Below are 19,560 nucleotides of genomic sequence, written 5' to 3' on the forward strand. Positions count from 1 at the left end.
GAAGTTCACGGTGCTGCAGGAAGTGAGGAGTGAGGTTATGAGATCGAAGCAGAGCCAGGAATGACCCTCACAGAAAAAGGGGAAAAGAAGAGTAATGGTTTGGAAATAAAAATGGGGTGCAAGAAGAACGCATGCCTCCTACCCTGGGGCACATGGGGTGAAGGACTAAGATGTGTCAACAACAGAGGGAAGTACACAGCCTGCCCCAGGCAGAGCAGGAGCACAAAACAAGGTTCGTGGGGAGCGTGAAAGTGAAGCTTTCACGGAGGAGGTCAGGCTTGAGCCAAGTCTTGGCAGTTGAGAAGACCCTCAGAGGGTGGAAGGGAGGGCAAAGGAAATCGCTCTGAAGGAAGAAGCAGAGGCAAAGTCACAAGGGCACGACTAGTCTGAGCGGCCCTGGAACCGCAAGGAGTCAGGCTGGCTGGCGCTCAGGGCTTGGGACGGGCTTGGGGACTCACTGGAGAGGGGGGCAGGGGCTAGCCTGTTTGGAATGAAACTCCAGAGCTTGGCCTTTATTTATAAGCAAGAGAACTATTATGGGGTTTAAAAATAAAGGATCTATTTGTTTCTTTGTTTTTAAATCACAATATGGTTTATATACTATGAAATGATCATTCCTCTCAGTTTTGACACATGCATATCAGGACCCAGAACTGTCCCACCACTCCAGAAAGTCCCAGTGACCCTTCCCAGCCAAGCTCCCCCACGCCCAGACGCCAGCACTGATCAGAATTCTTTACCATAGATGCGTTTTGCCGATCCTACAATTTTATATGAGCTGAATCATACATTACGTGCTTTTTTGTGTCTGTCTTCTTTCACTCAGCATAATATTTCTGGGATTCATCCACGGTGTTGCATGTATCAGTAGTTCATTCTTTTTTATTGCTGAGCACTATCATTATGGGAAGTTAAAATGGAAACTGGGGTGGTTATTTCAGCATTTTTGAGTGACAAGATCACTCTGACAGCTCATTGAGGGAGAGATCGGCAGGGAAGGCGAGAGGGGGCAGAGCACCCCGTGGGGAGATGAGGGCCGTCATTTAGACGAGAGCCCAACGGCAGTGGGGGGATGGAGAAGAGGGAAGAACTCGAGGTGCGTTCAGGCTGTGGCGAAGTAGGAGAGTGGGCGCCAGGCCAGGCCTGACGTTCAGGACGGAGCCCCACGTGTGGGGAGAAGAAAGGTGCTCACGTGAGGAGCCTGCAGCCCGACAGAGCCCACACTGGACAGGGAGCCGCTGTGGGCTCCAGAGGCCGTGGGGGCGGGTGGCAGAGGGGAGTCCCTGTGACAGGAGGGCAGCGCAGCCGTGCGGGTGGCTGGGCCTCTCCAGGAAGGTGTGGGCGGGAAGGAGAGGAGGGGCCGAGACAAAGTCTGGCAAAGGCAGCGGGGTGACCACAGGCCACCGGAGTCACGGGAGGGTGTGGAGCACCCGGGGAGAGCAACCTCGCAGACGGCGGGAGGCAGCGTGAGGACGGAGGGGTGACCCGGAGGCGGAGTGGGATGAAAGGCGGCCGGTTCTGTTTGGTTTGGAGCCAGGAGTTCGTGGGCGGCTTTTATCAGAGGAGCTTCCCGTGGAACCGTGGAGGCAGAGCCAGATTCCAGGGGGCTGGGAATGAACGGGGGTGGGCGAGGAGGGAAGGCAGAGGCAGTCCTTTTGAAGAGCTCATCCGTGAGAGGCATGAAAGGGCGCAGGAGCAGGATGGGGGCTGGGGCTGTGCCAAGCTGGGGGGCGAGCGCAGCAGGGGGGCGAGGGGCCGGCACAGGCCACCTCTCTGAATCTTGGTGTCTTCAGAGGTAAGACAGAGATAATGACAGCTACTCCATAAGTGACTGTGAGGATTAAGTAAGATAACATGTGTGCAACCACTGAGAACAGTGTCCGGCACGTAGGAGATGTTCGGTCACCGCCAGTTTCTCTCTCTCCCTGTCAACTGCTTCACCTGCCATGGAATGAGACCTCTGCTCACAGACCTGCGCATACTCACCCCGAGACCCGGGGCTGGACCCGCTAGCTGCTCTGAACCCTTTGTCTCCCACCCGGGGAAAGGTACATACATGTTAAATACCAGGGCGATGACGTAGTCCGGCGAGACGGTCACTTTCCAGTCACACTCCTTGCCTGGCGGGTAGGGCTCTGGGTAATTGGGCGACAGGATGACTCCCGAGGGTCCGGTCAGGTCTCCCCCGCAGGGAGCTGGGGACAGAGGAAGAGAGTAAGGCGGTCACCCTCACCACTGACCATGTGGTAAGGCACGGTAGCGGGGGTGGGGGCTGACAGGACAAAGTTACACCCTGGCTTGAGGGGCTGAGGGGAGTGTGGAATGATGCAGTTCTGCTTTGGAGCGATGGGCACGTTTTGGAGATAGCCATGGTGGTCGGACGACATTTTGAATGTCCCGAATGCCACTGAATGGTTAATTTAAAAATAGATAATTTTATGTTATGGGCATTTCACCTTATAAAAAGAGATATATCTTCTCTGTGGGGTGGCTGTAAAGATTACTGGAGACGTCTGCTAAAGCGTTTGGTATAAAGAGTCAAGATGCACAGATGTCACTGTCTTTAGACATACGGAATATGTGGTCTCCTTCCGCTTCCTCACTCCAGTTTCCAGGTGGGCTTTGTGGGTATCTGTTCCAGCGCACTCCATGTCAGGAGGAGTGGAAAACACGCGCACGTTCACCTGCCAAGCGCAGCTGGCCTCCCACACTGCCACTGCTCTTGGCGTCTGCTCGGGCTGCAGACACCTTCCAACTTTCCAAATTGCCTCATCCAAGAGTGCGGTGTGCCTCCATTGTACGGAGACGTGACAAATCCCCAACGAGTTGCAGTGGGTGCCCTCCCCCGAGGTGACAGGCCTTTCAAGCAGGCGAGGAGGGAGGAGGTGGCCAGGCCATACAGCAACCTCCTGGGACCTCCTGGGCAGCTCCCCCAGAGCCCGAGGCAGTCTCCCCCTACTAGGCTGAGGCTGTCACACTGTGGCATGAGGACTGGACGGCATAGAAGCCAGGAAGTGTGTGGTGTCGCTAACAGGAAAAGATGGCTTAGGCTACAAATATGGCTCAGTCTGGAAACCACAGGGCACCACTGGACATTGGCAGTGGAGTTGGCAAACGGCGAGCCCACAGGGAGCACAGAGAGCCATTTAAAGGGTGGCCAGGAAATCCAGGAAGAGGACATCGGGGTGGGAGCCAAAGGGTACGTCCGAGCACCAAGGTTACGAGCAGCAGCACTTGCCTGTCGCCAAGACGGGCTTTATTGCCTCACGCTGCGGCTTTCCCTCAGGGCCAGGCTTGAAGGGCTGGGCTGGCCCCTAATAGAGTCTGAAAAAATGACTGGCCTTCAGGTCAGGACATAAAAGCTGGAAGTGGCTGAACATAAAACCTGAGTGGCCATGAGCACTGTTTTTTTTTTTTTCCCGTGGGAAAATATATCCCAAGTACCATCGTGAGTACCACGAACACTCAAGTAGGCACCTGCTACGTGTCAGACCTGACGAACGGCATTTCAGACACATTATCTCATTTGTGTCTCATGAACAACTCAGTGAATGGTGAATTATCCTTCCTGATTTACAAACGAGAAAACTGAAGCTCACAGAGGTTGTGAAACTTGCCCAGAGTCACTCTGGGACTCAAACCCGCACCAGCCTGGCTCTGAAGTCCAACGTTCTCCCTTCTCTGCGGGGTAGAGGAGAGGTCCTTCCCGAAGGCCAGCAGGGGAGAAGCCCCAGCTGTGAGAGCTCCTGTGGGTGAGGATGGTTCCTTGAGTCAGGTCTGTTTGTGCCCCACCGCCTCTCCTCCACTGAACCCTCTCGAGAGCAGAGGGCTAGATACGTGGGACTGCCCAGACGCCTGTACCATCGGGCTAGAACCTTGAACTTAGCAAAGCAAGACTGCAGTGTCCAGCCCAGACAGTGGCCCTGCCCAGGCCAGCCTAGAAACAGAGTCTGTGTAGCCAGGGAGAGCAGAAAGCCTGTGTCCTCTCAGAAGTCCCAGCTCCTTCAGGGACCCTTCCAAAGGGGACACCATGTGGCCTCCATCCTAGGCAGGGATTACCGGGCTCCACCTCCCTTTGCCAGCCTAGGGGCTTCTTCCTGCAAGCTCGCCGCAGATGGGGGAGTCTGCGTGTGTCCGAAACTGCCCCTGTGACTCTCCTGTCAACCCTCTAAGTGCTTTCAGTGTGTGTGGGTTCTAGGCCTTTGCCCTGGCACAGCTTTCTCCCCGGTGGCTCCTGGCAGCGGGCACCTGCTGCCCGCTCAGGACCCCAGCATGAGCTGCACGCACTGCCCTCTGCCAGCCACCCCAGGGCCCCGGATGGATTCCCGGGCTCCTGCTGCTCAGGGCTGCTTGAGGGGTCCAGCTGAGCTTACTAAACCTCGCTGCCCCGGCAGGAGCAGGCACACACCGCTAATCCTTTCACATGGCCAAGAAGTGGGCGGTCCATGCTGAGGCAGACAGTTGTGAAAAGGGCATTGATTTGAAAGTTGCACGGTCCTGGGTTCAAATTCTGACAAGCCACCCACTGGCTGTGCAAATTTGGGCAAGTGATCCCCCTCTCTGAGCCTCCATTTCCTCATCTATAAAATAAGAGTGATGACAATGGCTTCTAAAACCGCGCAGCGCTGACTATGAAACAGGCATGGTTCTAAGTGCTTTGCAATATTTTCTTTTTTAATCCTCAAAACAACTCCACAAGGTGAGTATTACTATTTTCTCTATTTTACTGGAGAGGAAACTAAGGCACAGGGGACGTTAAGCACTCTGTCTAAAGCCACACAGACTGTTGTGGTGAAGCCAGACGTGAATCCAGGGGGTTGGAATCCTGAGCTCTAAACTCACCACGTGGTGATTTCAATTGTGGAAATGTAGCTCACCGTCTAGCCCACTGCCTATCATGGGGAGACACTCGGTAAATATTTGTCTCCTCTCGATAATGAAGGGTTATCAAGGCCAGCTAGACCCCACATGGCAGAATGCCCGGGGAGCTGGAAATTAGAAGCTTGTCACTGGGATTTCCAGTTTGTTTGAGAGAAGAGGCAAAGGCATTTATTTTGTTGCCTGAGGAACATTTCCCAAAGCCGAGCATAGAAGAATGGGCACTGAAAGCTGAATTAACCTCTCTGCCCTGCCTGCTGCACACTTACTGCTCTCATCAGTCTAACACCGCGCGGCCCTCCTTCTCCACCTGGGACAGTCTTGTCTCAGGACCTGCTTTTCTGCAAAATAGCTAAGGCATTGCAGCCGTGCGGCATGCCGAATTTGGGAGGGGCCTCACAATTCCCTTGGCCAGATGGAATTCTGGCATAGGAAAGGGAAGTGAGTCCAAAAACTTGCAGGAAGGAAACAAAGAAGGGAAGGGAGGAAGGAGGGAGGGAAGTTAGCGTTCCTCGAGATGAAGGTTAGGTGTGTCCTCCCCCGCAGTGACATAAGGGAAGCGCATTTACCCTCCCAGATGAAATTCAGGCTCAGAGAGTTGAAGCAATTTTCCCAAGGCCACTGTACGAGTGAACGGAAGAGCCAGAAGCTAACCCTGGCTCCTCTTGCCTACTTCAATATCCCATGCTCTTTCCTATGCTGCACAATACATCGCTAAGAGCCGAGCTGGTTCTAGAACCCAGGTGTCAACCTCCTGTCCCCGTGCACTCACCATGCTCCTGACCCGCATATCTAGGTGACTCCTAATTCTCACTGAGGAACAGGAGTTAGTGTCGCAGAGTCACCACTGGCAAAGGCCAGTCCTGGACAGTGCCTCCCATCGAGCCGCGTGAAGAGGGGTGCGGGCCAGCGCAGAAGGTAGTCCCTGGCACCTGTCCCCAGCAGGGGGGTGGCGTGGGAGGTAGGAAAATGAGAGGCTTTGCATTCAGCCTGGCGTGGGTGTGAATCTTGGCTTTGCCATATTCTAGCTGTGGGATTTGGGGCAAGATATCCAAATTTGTCTAAGTTTCAGTTTCCTCAATTGTAAATGAGGAAATGGTGCTAATTTCAGAGAGCTGGCTGAGAAAGTTAAATGAGGTCACCTAAGTAAATGCCCAGTATAGGGCAGGCACACAGTAAGGGCTCAGTGACGATCGGCTTTCTTCTAACACCCAGCGCTGACATGGGAGGTAAATGCATTCGTTATTTCGCCTGAGCAGAAGAACCATGTGGAAATGAGCACCTGGACATTTTTGTTTGTATTTCTCTTTCTTTCTTGTCCTCCTCTCCCTGTCTCAAGCAGTGAGAAGGCAGGATTATGCAGGACCTACCCTTCACAAACAACATGACTATGGACAAGTCTCAGGGCCTCTGTTTCTTCATCTGTCAAATGGGGAGATTTTAAGACTGAGGCTAGATCTAAAGCACCAGGACCCAGGTAACCACTAATTTCCTTGAGAATGGGAAGAGTGAGGTTCTTTTCTTTACACCCTGGCCCTGTGGGTGTCCTGCTAGTGCTTCAGGTAGTAGAGAACCATTTGGAAGCCTGTTGACCTTCACTATCCAAGGTGACCCATCGTCCCAGAGAGAAAGGGACAGACTTGCCTGTCATGGCAATCTCTGGGACCATTTTAGCAAGTGAAGAATTCCTAGTGTTGTGTGTGCTTGGAGTATGAGCGTGTGAATGGGAGTGAGTGAGTATGGGCACACTTGCATGCAAAGCAGGGTAAACTTCGGGTTTCTGGGACTTTCATCCGTCCAATTCTCCTGGCCTCAGGCTCAAGACGCAGCCGCCCCTTCTGTGGAGGGGGCCGGAGCGCACAACCGTGGGCCCAGAGGGCAGCGTGCGCCCTGCAGCTGCTTTGTACCGATGCACGTTGGCGGGCTGGGCTGCCAGAAGAACCTGTTCTCGATCTTCACACAGCTGATCTCTGCACTTCCCTGCAGGGCGTAGCCAGGGTCACACTGGAACACCGTGGAGTCGCCGGCTTCCCAACTGTCACCGCTCCGGCTCCCATTCTGCGGGACCCCGGGGTCATTGCAGGACGTTGCTGTAGACACTGCAGCAAGAAAACAGAAGGGGGAGTGGAGTTGCCCGGGGGTTGGCTGGATAAGAAGCTTCCAGCACATCACCCTTGCTGACCGATATCACCGGTGCCACTACCTCGACCGACCACCGTCACCTCCGCACCCTTGGCGCTGGCTGGGGCAACACTGCCGTGATTCTCACTCCTGTTATCGTCACTGCCGCCACCAGCATTGTGATCGCACGCTGGCATGCTCACTGCCATCACCACCACCCTTCTACCAGTACCTGCACCATTACTGTCATCCACCTGTCATGAGATACCAGGGGTTAAGCACAATTGCACTGTTATGATTGTAGAATTGAGTTCGGTTTGATCTAAGACTACAGGCATTGTTACATAGACAAAACGTTGCAATTTTGCATAATGGAACTAACTGTGATCAGTACGAGGGAGAGACAAGATAATTAAGCCTAAACTTTCTGTATTCGATCAGAAGGTTTTGTAAAAGAGTTTGGGAGTTGGCCTGCCTGAGTGCTGAGCAGTGGTAGAGAAGTCTCAGGGAGTTACTGAAGCCAGGTGATGACCATGCTCTCTCTTGAAATGGCAAACAACCAAAGGTCCACCAGACTGAAACCATGTTCGAAGAAAAGTCAGATATTTGTAGCAAGTGGCAGAGCAGAGTTCAAAACAAACATAAGTAGCTGAGGTGTATTAAAAATCCAAAATACCCAGGAATTTGGGAAATGTTTGTTGTCTAGTACCTGACCTAGTCTAACACAGAGCAGGGGTCTTATAAGCAAATGCTGAATGCATGATAAAAGGAATGAATAAATGAAAATAGAATGAGCGAGAAAATGAATGAAAAAAAAAACGCAGCATGAAGAAACACACAGGAGGAAATGGTGCAAGAGTAAGTCCAGACAAAGGATTCGGAGGCAGCTGCAACAACTCTGACTGCCTGCACAGCATAGAGCTGACAACAGGGCCTGGTGCCTACCTATGCCATCCCTCACAGACTGTGGTCAGCAGACCAGAGGCAGAAGGTTCTGGAAGCTACAGGATAAATAATGCTCTTTTGCTTGGAGTGTCCGTGTTCTCAAAAATTTCAGGAAAAGTTACTTTTACACAAAAACAAAAGAATTTATTGGGGAGTAGAATGTAAAATTCACATTAGTTTATAAGCAAAAACATGAAGCCTCAAAGAGATTTTGTGCTTGCTACACCCTCAGTGGGATATGCATCCATTCTCTTCTGCTATTAGGAGAACTTCAGTAGAAAAGTTTGAGAAGCACCAGCCTTGGGCAACTGTAACACACTGATGTTACTAATTATGGTATCAAGGATTGTGTGTGAGTCCGGACATAGTATTTAATATCATATACTCAATAACAGCAGTATTTGGCAGTACTCAACAAACTATGGCCCACAGCCAAGTCTGGCCCTATGCTTGTTTTTGTTAATAAAGTTTTATTGGAACACAGGCACACTTATTTGTTTATATATTATCATAGCTTTCATGCTATGATGAGAGAGTTGAGTAGTAATGACAGAGACTGTATGGCCCACAAAACCTGAAATATTTACCATCTACTCTTTTATAGAAAATATCTGCCAACCTTAGTATATGGTACCCTATCTTAAGCCCCCCTCTTGAGATCACATTTAAAAACCTATCCTTTGCTTTAATCATTAACACCATCAATGATTTGCTATTAATATATTCCAGCCACATTTATAAAATCTTCCAACACAACACACTCAGTTCCCCCTTCCCTTCCTCCCTACAGGGCCTTTGTACATGCTGGTCCTTCTGCCTGGAATGAGCTTCCCGCAGATCGTCTTATGTCAATTCCATCTTGTCATTCAGTTTTCAGTTCCAATGTCACCTCCTCAGACAGGACTCTTTGATCACCTTCCTCTGGGCTTATCCCTCAATCCCCTTCCATCAATTTTATCTTATTATCCTATTTTGTTCTTTTCACAACAAAATCTGTAATAATGCTAATTTATTTGTTGCCTCTCTGTTGTGTATCACTTGTGTATCTCTATGAGAACAGAGTCTTTGGCTGTATTGCTCCCAACTGTATCTCCAGGGCTTGGGATGGAACTCAGCACACACAATAGTGCTCAGTAAATATTTGTTGAATAAATGAATGAATGAACAAATCATCACCATCTGACACTTACTGAGTTTATTTATAAAGTCAAATAAGCATCAATCTTTTTCCATCCCAATTAAAAACAGGCTCAGCTCTCAGCTCTAGCTTTACAGTACTCTGTACACATGCAAATGACTCCCTAGAATAAAAATATCTCCCTGCTCTGACCATACTCGGGAAGACTATTTATATGGGAGGCGACAGAGCACCCTCATGGGTTTGGGAACCAGACGCTTGAGTTTTGATGCAGGCACTGTGACTTATTAACTCCATGACCTTGTATGAGAGACTTCAGAGCCCACATCTGCAACACGGATTAATAATGGGGCCCACACCTTATGGTTTTTGTGTAAATTATAAGAGCTGATGTCGTGGCGAGCTTAGTGTGGCGCCCACTCAATAGATGGCTGGGATTATGCTTCCCGCTCACCTTTTTTTTTTTGTTCTCTCTTTCTCTCTTTAATGCTCCTGAATTTGAGCTGCTTGGCAAAACACCAGGGAAAGGCTGGATCCACGTGGTGCAGACAGGATGTTAGATGTTACACAGTCATGTTTACTTAATAAAGCCAAGCCTGCACTAATCGTCCCTGGCATTTCTGCACAATCCCCTGTCAAACACACACTGGAAAGTTAACATGGGGTGAGCCATTCTCTCTTCCCTAGAGTAGTCCTGGTATTTGCTAACTGATGACAGCAACAGGGAAGGTGACCTTTCCCAAGCCTCAGTTATGCCCAGAACACTGGGCCAGGCTGTCATGGCTTTTCTGGAGCCCTGGCCAGGTAGCTTTGACCACACGACTCTGTGTGGGCCTAAGCAACGCTCAGGGCAGTTTGCCCAAGGAAACCCTCGTGTAGGAGAAAACCACCCACTCGTGTGTTCATAGCTGCATGTGCTCATTTGTTCACTAAGCAATGAGTGAGCACCTGCTGCATACATACACTACGAGGGAATCCGGGAGGCATGGCGTAGCCCTAACCCTCTAAGAGCTTTTAGTGGGATGGCAAGTAGGTGGCCAGCATTAAGATAAGGCAGAATGCCTTGTGACAATGTGCTGAAGACATGGAAGTAAAGTGCTGGGGTGACATGGGCTACAGCAATATATTCTGAATGGGGAGATCAGGAGGCAGTGGCATCTGAGATGGACCTTGAAGGATGAAGAGGACTTCTAAGAGCTGGGTAATGCATGAGAGGCAGCCTGAGCACAGCGCAGGAGAGCACCCAGGGACTCTCTCCCACGTGGCTACACCCAGGACGCACCGGAGGTCAGACAATGCAAATCTGCGGGGGAATTTGTCAGCACAATTATAGGCTTTTTTTTTTTGCCTTAAAGCCATATCCTCAGTGGAAGAAAATATATGTCTGGCCTTAATTATTCATAACATGCCTTTCCCCAGAGAGTGGATGAGTAGTCTCTTCAGTATTCTACCCTCCTCACTGCTGGGAGACCCTTCCATCACTTATCCCAGCAATTTCCAAAGTTTGCTCCAGGAAATGCTAGTCTCTTGAGATGGCCTTGAAAAAAGTCACCCGTGATCAAATATGTTTGGAAATTGTGACCTGCCAGACAGCTTGTGAGTTTATATGTACCAGCACAGCAAATGTTCTCGGGGTCCCACACTCCAGACAGTCTCTTTAGGTCTGCTCAAGCTGAGCTCCTTCCCGATATTACTTGATCATGCAAACTTCCTTTTCTTACCATACCAATTAATATTCCAAGGAACTCCTGGGAATAGAGTGGAAATGCTAGACTGGAAGCTTGAACGAGTGTTAAATGGACAAGCTAATAAGTATAAACACATGCGATCCCGGAGACCCTCATCTGCTCCCCATGCTGCTAAATGCTCATCTCCACGGAGAAGACAGATGCATTAAAGAGCTAGAAGTGCGATCTGCAACCCTGTAACAGCCTCAGCAGTGCCAGGGACAGGGCCCAACCACCAACCGGGAGGGAGTGTTGGGGCAGAGCCATGGCACAGGTGTCACATAGACTTGCTATGGAATCACCATGGAAACTCCCCCCCACAGTGGAGTAAGGAGATGGTAATGAAGACAGCTGCTGTATACTAAACACAAGCAGAAACCGAGGCAGAGGCACCTGTTCAGGGAGAGGAGTAAAGGAAGACTCACTTCAGAGGAGATGAGACGATGCAGGGCCGGGTGAGGCAGGACCAGTCACATACGTTATCTAAGCCCAGGAACCGGATGCGTGAGCAGTGCCCATTCAGGGCAGCTCCTTGTCACGCTCCTCCACAATTGGCAATTGCAGTGCACAATTACTGGAATTTAGATTGCTCAGGTGTGGCTTCCAGTCCTAACTGAGACCTGCACCAAACTAAGAACCCAAGTGTGCTGCATGTCATATTAGATCTTTCATAACTGTGCCCCAAACACTGGCCAGTGTGGCATGGCCCGCATCCCTCTAGGCTCCCTGTGTCTCAGCCACAAGGGACAGCCCTGCACTTCCAGAGCCCACATTCCTGCTTCTGTGCTTGTTCATGTGTTCTTTGTACCTAAGATGCCCTTTTCTCTCTTTTCCATTTAATAGGGGTACACAAACCCTCCAAAGTCCAACTCAGTGGCACCTCTCTGTGTCATAGATCACTATTCCCTCTGGGAAACACTTTCTTTTCTTTCCTTTTTTTGAGACTGAGTCTCGCTCTGTTACTCCAGGTAGAATGCAGTGGCATCATCATAGCTCACAGCGGCATCAGCCTAGCTCACAGCAACCTCAAACTCCTGGGCTCAAGCAATTCTTCTGCCTCAGCCTCCCTGAGGCTACAGGAACACACCACCGTGCCTGGCTAATTTGTGTATTAGAGACAGGGTATCCCTCTTGCTAAGGCTGGTCTCAAATTCCTGAGCTCAAATGGTCCTCCTGCCTTGGCCTCCCAGAGTGATAGCCTCGCCCAGCCTCAACGCTTTCTGTCTTACTTGATGCTCCAAGGCGACCATTACAGCCCGTATGTCTTTATCTGGACACTTATCAGTTTGCATTTAGGCGCAGGTTAACCTGCCCGCCTGTCCCGCCACAGTGGGCTCAGCACGGATATCTGAACAAGCAGGCACTAACCACGAACCAGGCACATAGCGGATGCTCCATAAATATCTTCACATGGATGGAGAAATGGAGGAAAGGAGGGAGCAGAAGGAGGTGGGTGTCGTGTGGCAGGACACGTGGGGGGGGGCTGCAGGGGGTGTGCACAGACCTGAGAACTGGATGGCGAAGCCCTGCTTGCTGGTGAAGAAGTCGGTGCTGAACTGCAGGACGACCGAGTTGAAGGTGCTGTGCAGGTCCCTCGGCAGGGCCGGGCCGCTCAGCTCCTTCAGCAGCACCCCGCTCTCCACCGGCCCGTCCCAGACGCGCAGCACGTCGTGGACCTCCTCCGTGTCGAACACCAGGAAGTGGAGCCTGCACGGGGAAGAGGCAGCCGTCACGCCGGGCTCAAGGCAGGGAGATCTGGGGGGTCTCTGAGAAGCTGGCCTGGCCGCAGTGAAGGCCGGGGTGAGGCTGTACCTCGGTCTCCCATAGAGAGACACCCTTAGATAATCCCTGCCCACCCCAGGGGCCAGGCAGGCAGGGTCTCCACACTGGGGCCCCGCAGGCCACAGACAGCTCTCAGAGCCAGACCGCTCAGCAGTAACCTGGATTCTTCTGGGACCAAAGGTTCTGGCGGGCAAAGGTGCCTTGGCTAACAGCCTGCGTGACTCTGTTAATCGGTTTTTTTAATGTGGAATAATTTTGATTTACAGAAAAGTTGCAAAGATAATACGCGCATTCCCACAGACCCTGCACCATTTCTTCCACTGCTAACATCTTATATTTCCATGGTACATTCGTCACCGCTGAGAAGCCGACGTCCCTGTACTACTAGGAACCAAACTCCAGACTGTATTTGGGTTTCACCAGTTTCTCCACTGATGTCTTTTTTCTGTTCTAGGATCCAATCCATCTATCACCATCTCTTTTTAAAAATAGCTTCTTGAATTTTAAAAATAAGACATGCTCAAGGCAGGAAAAGGCGAACAATGTACAGATGTACTGAATTTTAAAAAGTCTCTCTTTCACAAAACCATATATATATATATTCACACATATATAGTGTTCCCTCAAAATGAGACTGTATTTTACAGTTTTATGTAACTTTCTTTCTTCACTTAATACTATATTGTGGACATATATATCTCCTTTTTTTTCTGCAGAAATGGACATTGTTATATTTCACTATTTCACATAAAACTGCAAGGAACATTTCCATCTTTATGTAGCTTTGCACATTTCTGTTAATGTTTGAATTGACTCATAGGAATAATATTTTTGGTGGGAAAAGGGTATCTGTTTAAAAATTATTAAATAAATGCTGAAAACTATGCTCTCAAATGATTGTATCAATTTATGTTCCCACTAAACAATATTAATATTACTATTCTCTCTAAACTTCACCTCACCAATGTCAGATATTATGTTATAAATATATTCTATATTAAAATACTCCCACATATGCTACACCTAAATGGAATATTATTGATGTTTTTTGAGTTTAGATAATTTAGTAAAGTTGGGTATCTTCACACAAATTCATTGGGTGTTTGTATCTCTGTACACTCTTCATCCATGTTAATTTGGTCATTGGTCTTTTAAAATTCTATTTAATTATGCATCATTATTTTTGTTTATCTTTATATATTTTGATTTCTCTTTTATATGACACATTTGTTGCTAATATTTTCTCCTAGTGTCTGGTGACATTTTTGCCTTTAAGCTTTGCTATGGTGTCTATTTTGGCATAAAAAATCATTCATTTTGTGTAATCATACATGTTAATTTTTTCCTTTAAGGATACTGGATGTCACATTATGCTTGGGCAAACCTTCATCCCCAAAATGATTAAAAAACAAAACTTTAATATTTTCCCAGAACTTGTGTTGTTTCATTTCTTGAGGTGGCTAAGTTCATTATTTGTCCAAATGGACACTCAATGGTCCCACACTGATCTAACATAGCCTCTTCTATATTTTGTCTATCAAAACATCTGTTTAGTGCCTCCTTGACATTTACCAGTCTATACTTAGCTTACCTATTTGTTTACTCTCCCTCTCCCCAACTAGAACATAATTTTCATGAATGTGGGACCATTCATGAAACCCTGTTGTAGCTTCAGTGCCCCGGAGGAGCCCGACACCGCGGGTGGTGCGTGTGAATACCTTTGAAACGATGGCACTCTTGTAACTAAATAATCCAGGTTCTACCCACTGGGTCAAATGTCCTCTTGGCCGTGGGTCTGTTTCTAGACTCTTCTCGGGTCCAGTGCTCCCTCATTTACCCCTGGACTCTACTTGCGGTACCAGGAACATAGTGACTCAGCTTACTGAGGTCATAGTCTCAAATTTTAATATTCTTACAGGACAAGTACCCTTTCATGTTTTTTCCCCAAAATTTCTTAGCTAATTTACCAAATTTACTCTTAAAGATGAACTTCGCAGTTACCAAGTTCCCTCTCCAAAAAAATCTGATTGAGATTTTAATTGGAATTGCACACATTTATTGATTAATTTGGGGGGAATTGATGTCTTTATGTTACTAATTCTCCCCTCCAGGAACACTGTAGATACCATTCATTCTTTGGAAGTCTACAAGTTTATGGGTTTTGTGAGCAAGATTAATTCTTAGTTATATTTTCTAGTTATTCTTTGTTGAACATATATATGTGTGTGTGTGTTCCTCATTTTCAATCACCAATTATTACTAGCAGGATCCAAGCCAATGTCCCGGATTCCCAGGGTAGAGCCTTTCGTAGATAGAGGTGGGGAGTCCTCAACACCAAGAGCGGTGTGAGGCTTGGGCCCCCCACTTGATGGAAAAGCAGGAGGAGCAGCTCCCCGGGCAGGAGAGCAAACACGCACACTCACTGCCGTGCCAAGCTGCCCCCTCCTTCTCTGCTTTGGGTGTTGCTCGGTGTGCCGTGAAATCAGCAGCCACCGTGAGAGTGGACCAAGCGCGAGCCATGCTGAATGTGCTCTCAGAAAAGGGAGGCTGGCAAGGCCCACACTCATCAGGGAAGGAAGGAGGCAGGAAATGAGACCTGAAGTTTGGTTAGCATGAATAGGAGTGTGTTTGCTTTGGATTTAATAATATAAGACCCAGGACAGAGGGGAGGTGAAGGTGCCTGGGAAAAAGGCAGCTGCATCCGTGAGTTCAGGTGGGGTGAGGATGTCAGAGAACAGAGCTGAACTGAGGGAGAGAAGAGAACGAGGGCCTGGGAATTAGCTACGGGAGCCAGGGCTTTGTCCTCTTCTAGTTAGAGACCGTCCGAAGTCCTTGAGGTAAACGATCGAATGAGTGAGTGAGGGAATCAATGAATGAGTGACTGAAGTCCCAGTCTGACGGGAAGTTGAGAAACCGGAGAATGTGGAGACCAAGCAGAAATGAAGGAAAACATGTTTCTGTAACAACCACTGTGTATACGACACTTTCACATTATCCCATTGAGTCTACACAAACATCTTTATTTTGTAAGTAACATGAGTCCCATCTTTAAAAATGAGAACACCTAGGCTCCTAGAGGGTCAGAAACTTGTCCAAGGTCAAGGGCTGGTTAGAGACGGAGCCAGAATGACCATTACACTATAATAACCTGGGTCAGGCCTTAGCGCTTCTTGATACCCTTTCCCCGACGCCGCCGCCCACAGCTCCGGGAGGACGGGGCCGCGGCTGCGCCAGGCCTGGCAGGAGAGGCTCTCTCAAGAAGCAGCAGTTTACATGTGCATCACACAAAGGCTCAAGGCCTGGTACTCAAGACCATGAATTAAAAATACCAGGTCATTGCGTTCAGCTTAGCTGATCTGACAGTCAGAGTCAGAGGCCTGGCGTTGACGTGCAGAGCAGCGCAGGGGAGGGGACGGCGAGCCGGTCCTCTGCGTGCAGAAATAACGCAACGTGGCAGCCAAGAGGAAGGAGGCTCAAGTTCCAAACCTTTTACAGTATCCATTTATTTAAACCCCTCCTCTGTGCTGGGTGTTGGGACGTACCAGTGACAATGACAGACAGGGTGCCATCTTCCGGGAGCTTCGGGCGATAGGTGATTCCGCTATAGACACAAACCCGCTGCAAGCTTACCAGCTGCGGCAAAAGCAGGGCAGGAAACGGCCAAGGGCTGAGGCAGAGCAGCCGTTTAGCCGGAGTGGCCGTGGAAGACCTGTCTGAGGAGGTGGCATTTAAGCAAGACGATGGGCTCAAAGAGGGGCGGCCACATGGAGAGCAGGTGCGGTGGGAGGTCGAGGGGAGCTTTCCGTGCATAAAGGGCAGCATGTGCACAGGCCCCAGAGGGAGCCGGCCCAGGACACGCGAACAGCAGGAGAGCCACAGAGGCGGAAGCTGGGCCACGGGAGGCCGGCAGAGCCACGGCTGTGGGAGGAAGTCTGGATTTGGCCCTATGAGCCAAGGGAGGTCATTGAAGGAGTTTAAGTGGAGATCTGACAGGGTCCAATTTTCATTTTAAGATCGCCCCTGCTGCCCAGGCGAGAACAGAGTGGCAGGGGTAAGAGCGGATACAGGACATCAGCGAGGGGGCTGCTCCAGGGGGCTGGCAACCCCTTTTACTATAAACCCTTGATGGCAGCCCGTGAAGACTGAGTTTTGCCAAACCGACCACATTTATTAAGACTCTTACAGAATACTTTTCTCATCTTTCAGAAATCAAAGTCGATACATGCTAACTAGAGGTTCTGGTTGATAGAGATAATTCCAGGCCAAAGCAGACATTTGGGTTTGTCTGAGCAGCTCCCCTGCTGGTGAATATTGTGGGTTTTTTTTTTTCTTTTTGGATTTTGATATACTGAAAACAGTTTGCAGCCCTGTCCCCACTGTGTTCCCAGTGGGGAGGTGCCGGAGTGAAGGAAGAGGTGGAAAGGTCTTCCCTCCCGTGGAAGCCTTGCTTGCCAGCGTGTTTGTGTCTTCGGGCCGCAGACGCGGAGCAGGCCGGCGCCGGGAGGACGGAGGAGGCGTGCTGCGTGTCAGGCTCTGCACCGGGAGTGGCCGAAACGTGTGAGGCTCTGAGTCTGCCCTGAAGGGTGCTGCTGCTTATTGAAGGAGACGCACGAGACATGATAATATGTGCGCTAGGTGCTAAAGAGTGCGATCACAAAAGTGCGATGGAAATACCTGGAGCAAAAAGAAAGCTGAACATTTGTAGGAAATCTCCTATGTGTCAACTGCTTTATGTATAGTGCCTAATAGCTTCCTAAAGCCCTGGAGTTCAGGGCCTGTTTTCACCGTTTTGCTACGGGGTTGCTGACGTTCCAAGGGGTTAACAGAGGCGATTCGAGGGGGTTAAACAGCTAGTAAGGGTCCGAGCCAGTACTCGAACCATGTCTGTCTGGTACCCAAAGCCTTTCCTTTACACTGGCTTCTTTTTATGCAGAGAGGCAGGGAGAGCTTCAGGGAGGAGGTGTCTTTGCAGTAGTTTTGAAGACAGCAAAGCAAAGCATGAGGACATTAAGGGAGAAGAAGGGGGTGTCCAGTAACAGAACGGCGTGCACAGGGGCATGAAAAGAGTAACTGGGTCTCCTGCGTCCAGCCTCCTTCCCACCCTCCTCATCCACCTCTCCCAGCAGGGCCAGTGGCGTCTTCCTGAGCCAGTCCTCTGACCCAGTCACTCCTCTGTCCCCACGGAGGAAGTCAGACGCCCAGGGGGATGCACTGCGGCTCTTACGAACAGCCCTGGCTTCCTTCCCCCCTTCTCCTCACCCTCCACCCACTTCTTTCTTAGTCTCTTGCTTTGGGGCCTCCCCTCTGCCTGGAAGGGACCCTGCCCATGCCCCCCCCCATACCACCTGTCTTGGGTTGAATTGTGCTCCCCAAATGATATGCTCTAGTCCTAACCCCTGGTACCTGCGAATGTGGCCTTGTTTGGAGAAAGGACCAGGTGTAATCAAGTATGACGATAAGGTCATACTGGATCACGGCGGGCCCTAAACCCAATGACTGATATCTTATAAAAGGAAAGAGAGGGAGATTTGGATGTGGAGACGTAGAGGAGACACAGGGATGAAGGCCCTGTGAAGGCGGGGCAGAGAACGGAGTGACACATCTACAGCCCGAGGAGTGCCAAGGATTGCCAGCCACCTCGGAAGCCAGGAGACAGACACGAAACAGGTTCTTCCCTAGAGTCTTCAGAGTGATCGTGGCTCTACTGACACTGCATTTGGGATATCTAGCCTCTAGAACTGTGAAAAAACAAATTTCTATTGTTTTAAGCCATTCGGTTTGTTAGGCAGCCCTAGTAGACCAATATAGCACCTGACTCCTAGAGGACTCCCACATCTGGGGAGGAGCTGTTCCATAGGCCTCTCCATGTCCTCCCCACACCCCAGTCTGGTGAGACGGACGCTCCCCTCTGCTCCTGCTGGATCAGCGTCACCCCCTGGCCCACCTGCCTTGCTGAGTCCCCTCCCTGCTGTGCCACGTCTCATTGACCTCTCCATCTCTGGAACCGGCACCAGGCCTGACCTGCACTAACCACTTGTCGTTTGATTGAACTGATGAAGGGATGAGTGGCTCACCAGCTTTCAGGGACCCCCCATAGTTCAGCCAGACTCACCCATTGTGCTTGCCAAGCTTGCGCCACTCTGGAGAGGCAACTGAAATTAATCCTATGTACTAAGGGGGACACTGGCTACTTCTCTGGAAGTTCTGATATCTCTCTTTACTGCCCACATCCAGCCCTTGGATATTACAACTGTACCTTGCTCTGTCACTACCAAAGATATAGGATCTAGCCACACAGACCGTGGGCCACAGCCAGCTGCTGAGTCTAAACCCAGGAGGAATTAGGGATACTACAGTCATGGTCTCACACTCTCTAAATGCAGCCTGGTAGGTTCTCTGAGCCTGTACTGGTGCTGACAGTCACACATTCAATCAACAAACGGTAGGCACTCGATGCGGAGAATATACCAGGCACTAGTGATGCAGATAGGACTGTGGCATCCTTCTGCCCATAAATATGGTGTCATGTGTACCACACACCATATGTAAAGGACAGAGAAGGCCCCTCACATGGGCCAAGGGGATGAGACCGGGCCTCTTGGAGGAGGTCACGACTAAGCTGAGCCCCGAAAGATGAACAGGACGAGCACGGATGCAAGAGGTGCAGTGTGAGAAGAAAAGGGAATGCAGGAAAAGAGGATGTGCAAGGACATGGGTGGGACAGAGAGACCGGCCACCCAGGAAACAACAGCTCTACAGGAGGCTAAGCATGGGGTGGAGCTGGGTGAGACCTGGAGCCATGGCCTAGGGAGTGGCAATAACGTCTGAGCTGCAGAGAAGCAAGGAGGATGTGGTCCCTGTGGTCCCAGTGAGGCCAGTTTCCATGGTGCTGGGGCAGGGCTGAGGGCAACGAGGGAGGAGCCTGATAAAGGAGGGGTCTTCCCTTGGTCTCAGTGTCCTAGGTCTGGT

The 19,560-nt window shown here is 50.1% G+C and overlaps 1 protein-coding gene across 3 annotated transcripts in view; it reads right to left on the reverse strand.

The window, feature by feature from the left end:
- The window catches only part of CSMD2 (CUB and Sushi multiple domains 2), a 570,274-nt gene that overhangs the window by 131,353 nt on the left and 419,361 nt on the right, over nucleotides 1-19,560 (reverse strand). For all 3 annotated transcript variants that reach the window (XM_075996375.1, XM_075996373.1, XM_075996374.1), the window contains 3 exons: nucleotides 12,314-12,516; nucleotides 6,786-6,977; nucleotides 2,057-2,195 (listed from right to left, as the gene is read on the reverse strand). In XM_075996375.1, coding sequence (XP_075852490.1) covers nucleotides 2,057-2,195; nucleotides 6,786-6,977; nucleotides 12,314-12,516 — 534 coding nt within the window. The remainder of the gene's footprint in view (nucleotides 1-2,056; nucleotides 2,196-6,785; nucleotides 6,978-12,313; nucleotides 12,517-19,560) is intronic.

The sequence above is a fragment of the Microcebus murinus genome, chromosome 2, assembly GCF_040939455.1.
Source record: "Microcebus murinus isolate Inina chromosome 2, M.murinus_Inina_mat1.0, whole genome shotgun sequence".
Taxonomy (NCBI): domain Eukaryota; kingdom Metazoa; phylum Chordata; class Mammalia; order Primates; family Cheirogaleidae; genus Microcebus; species Microcebus murinus.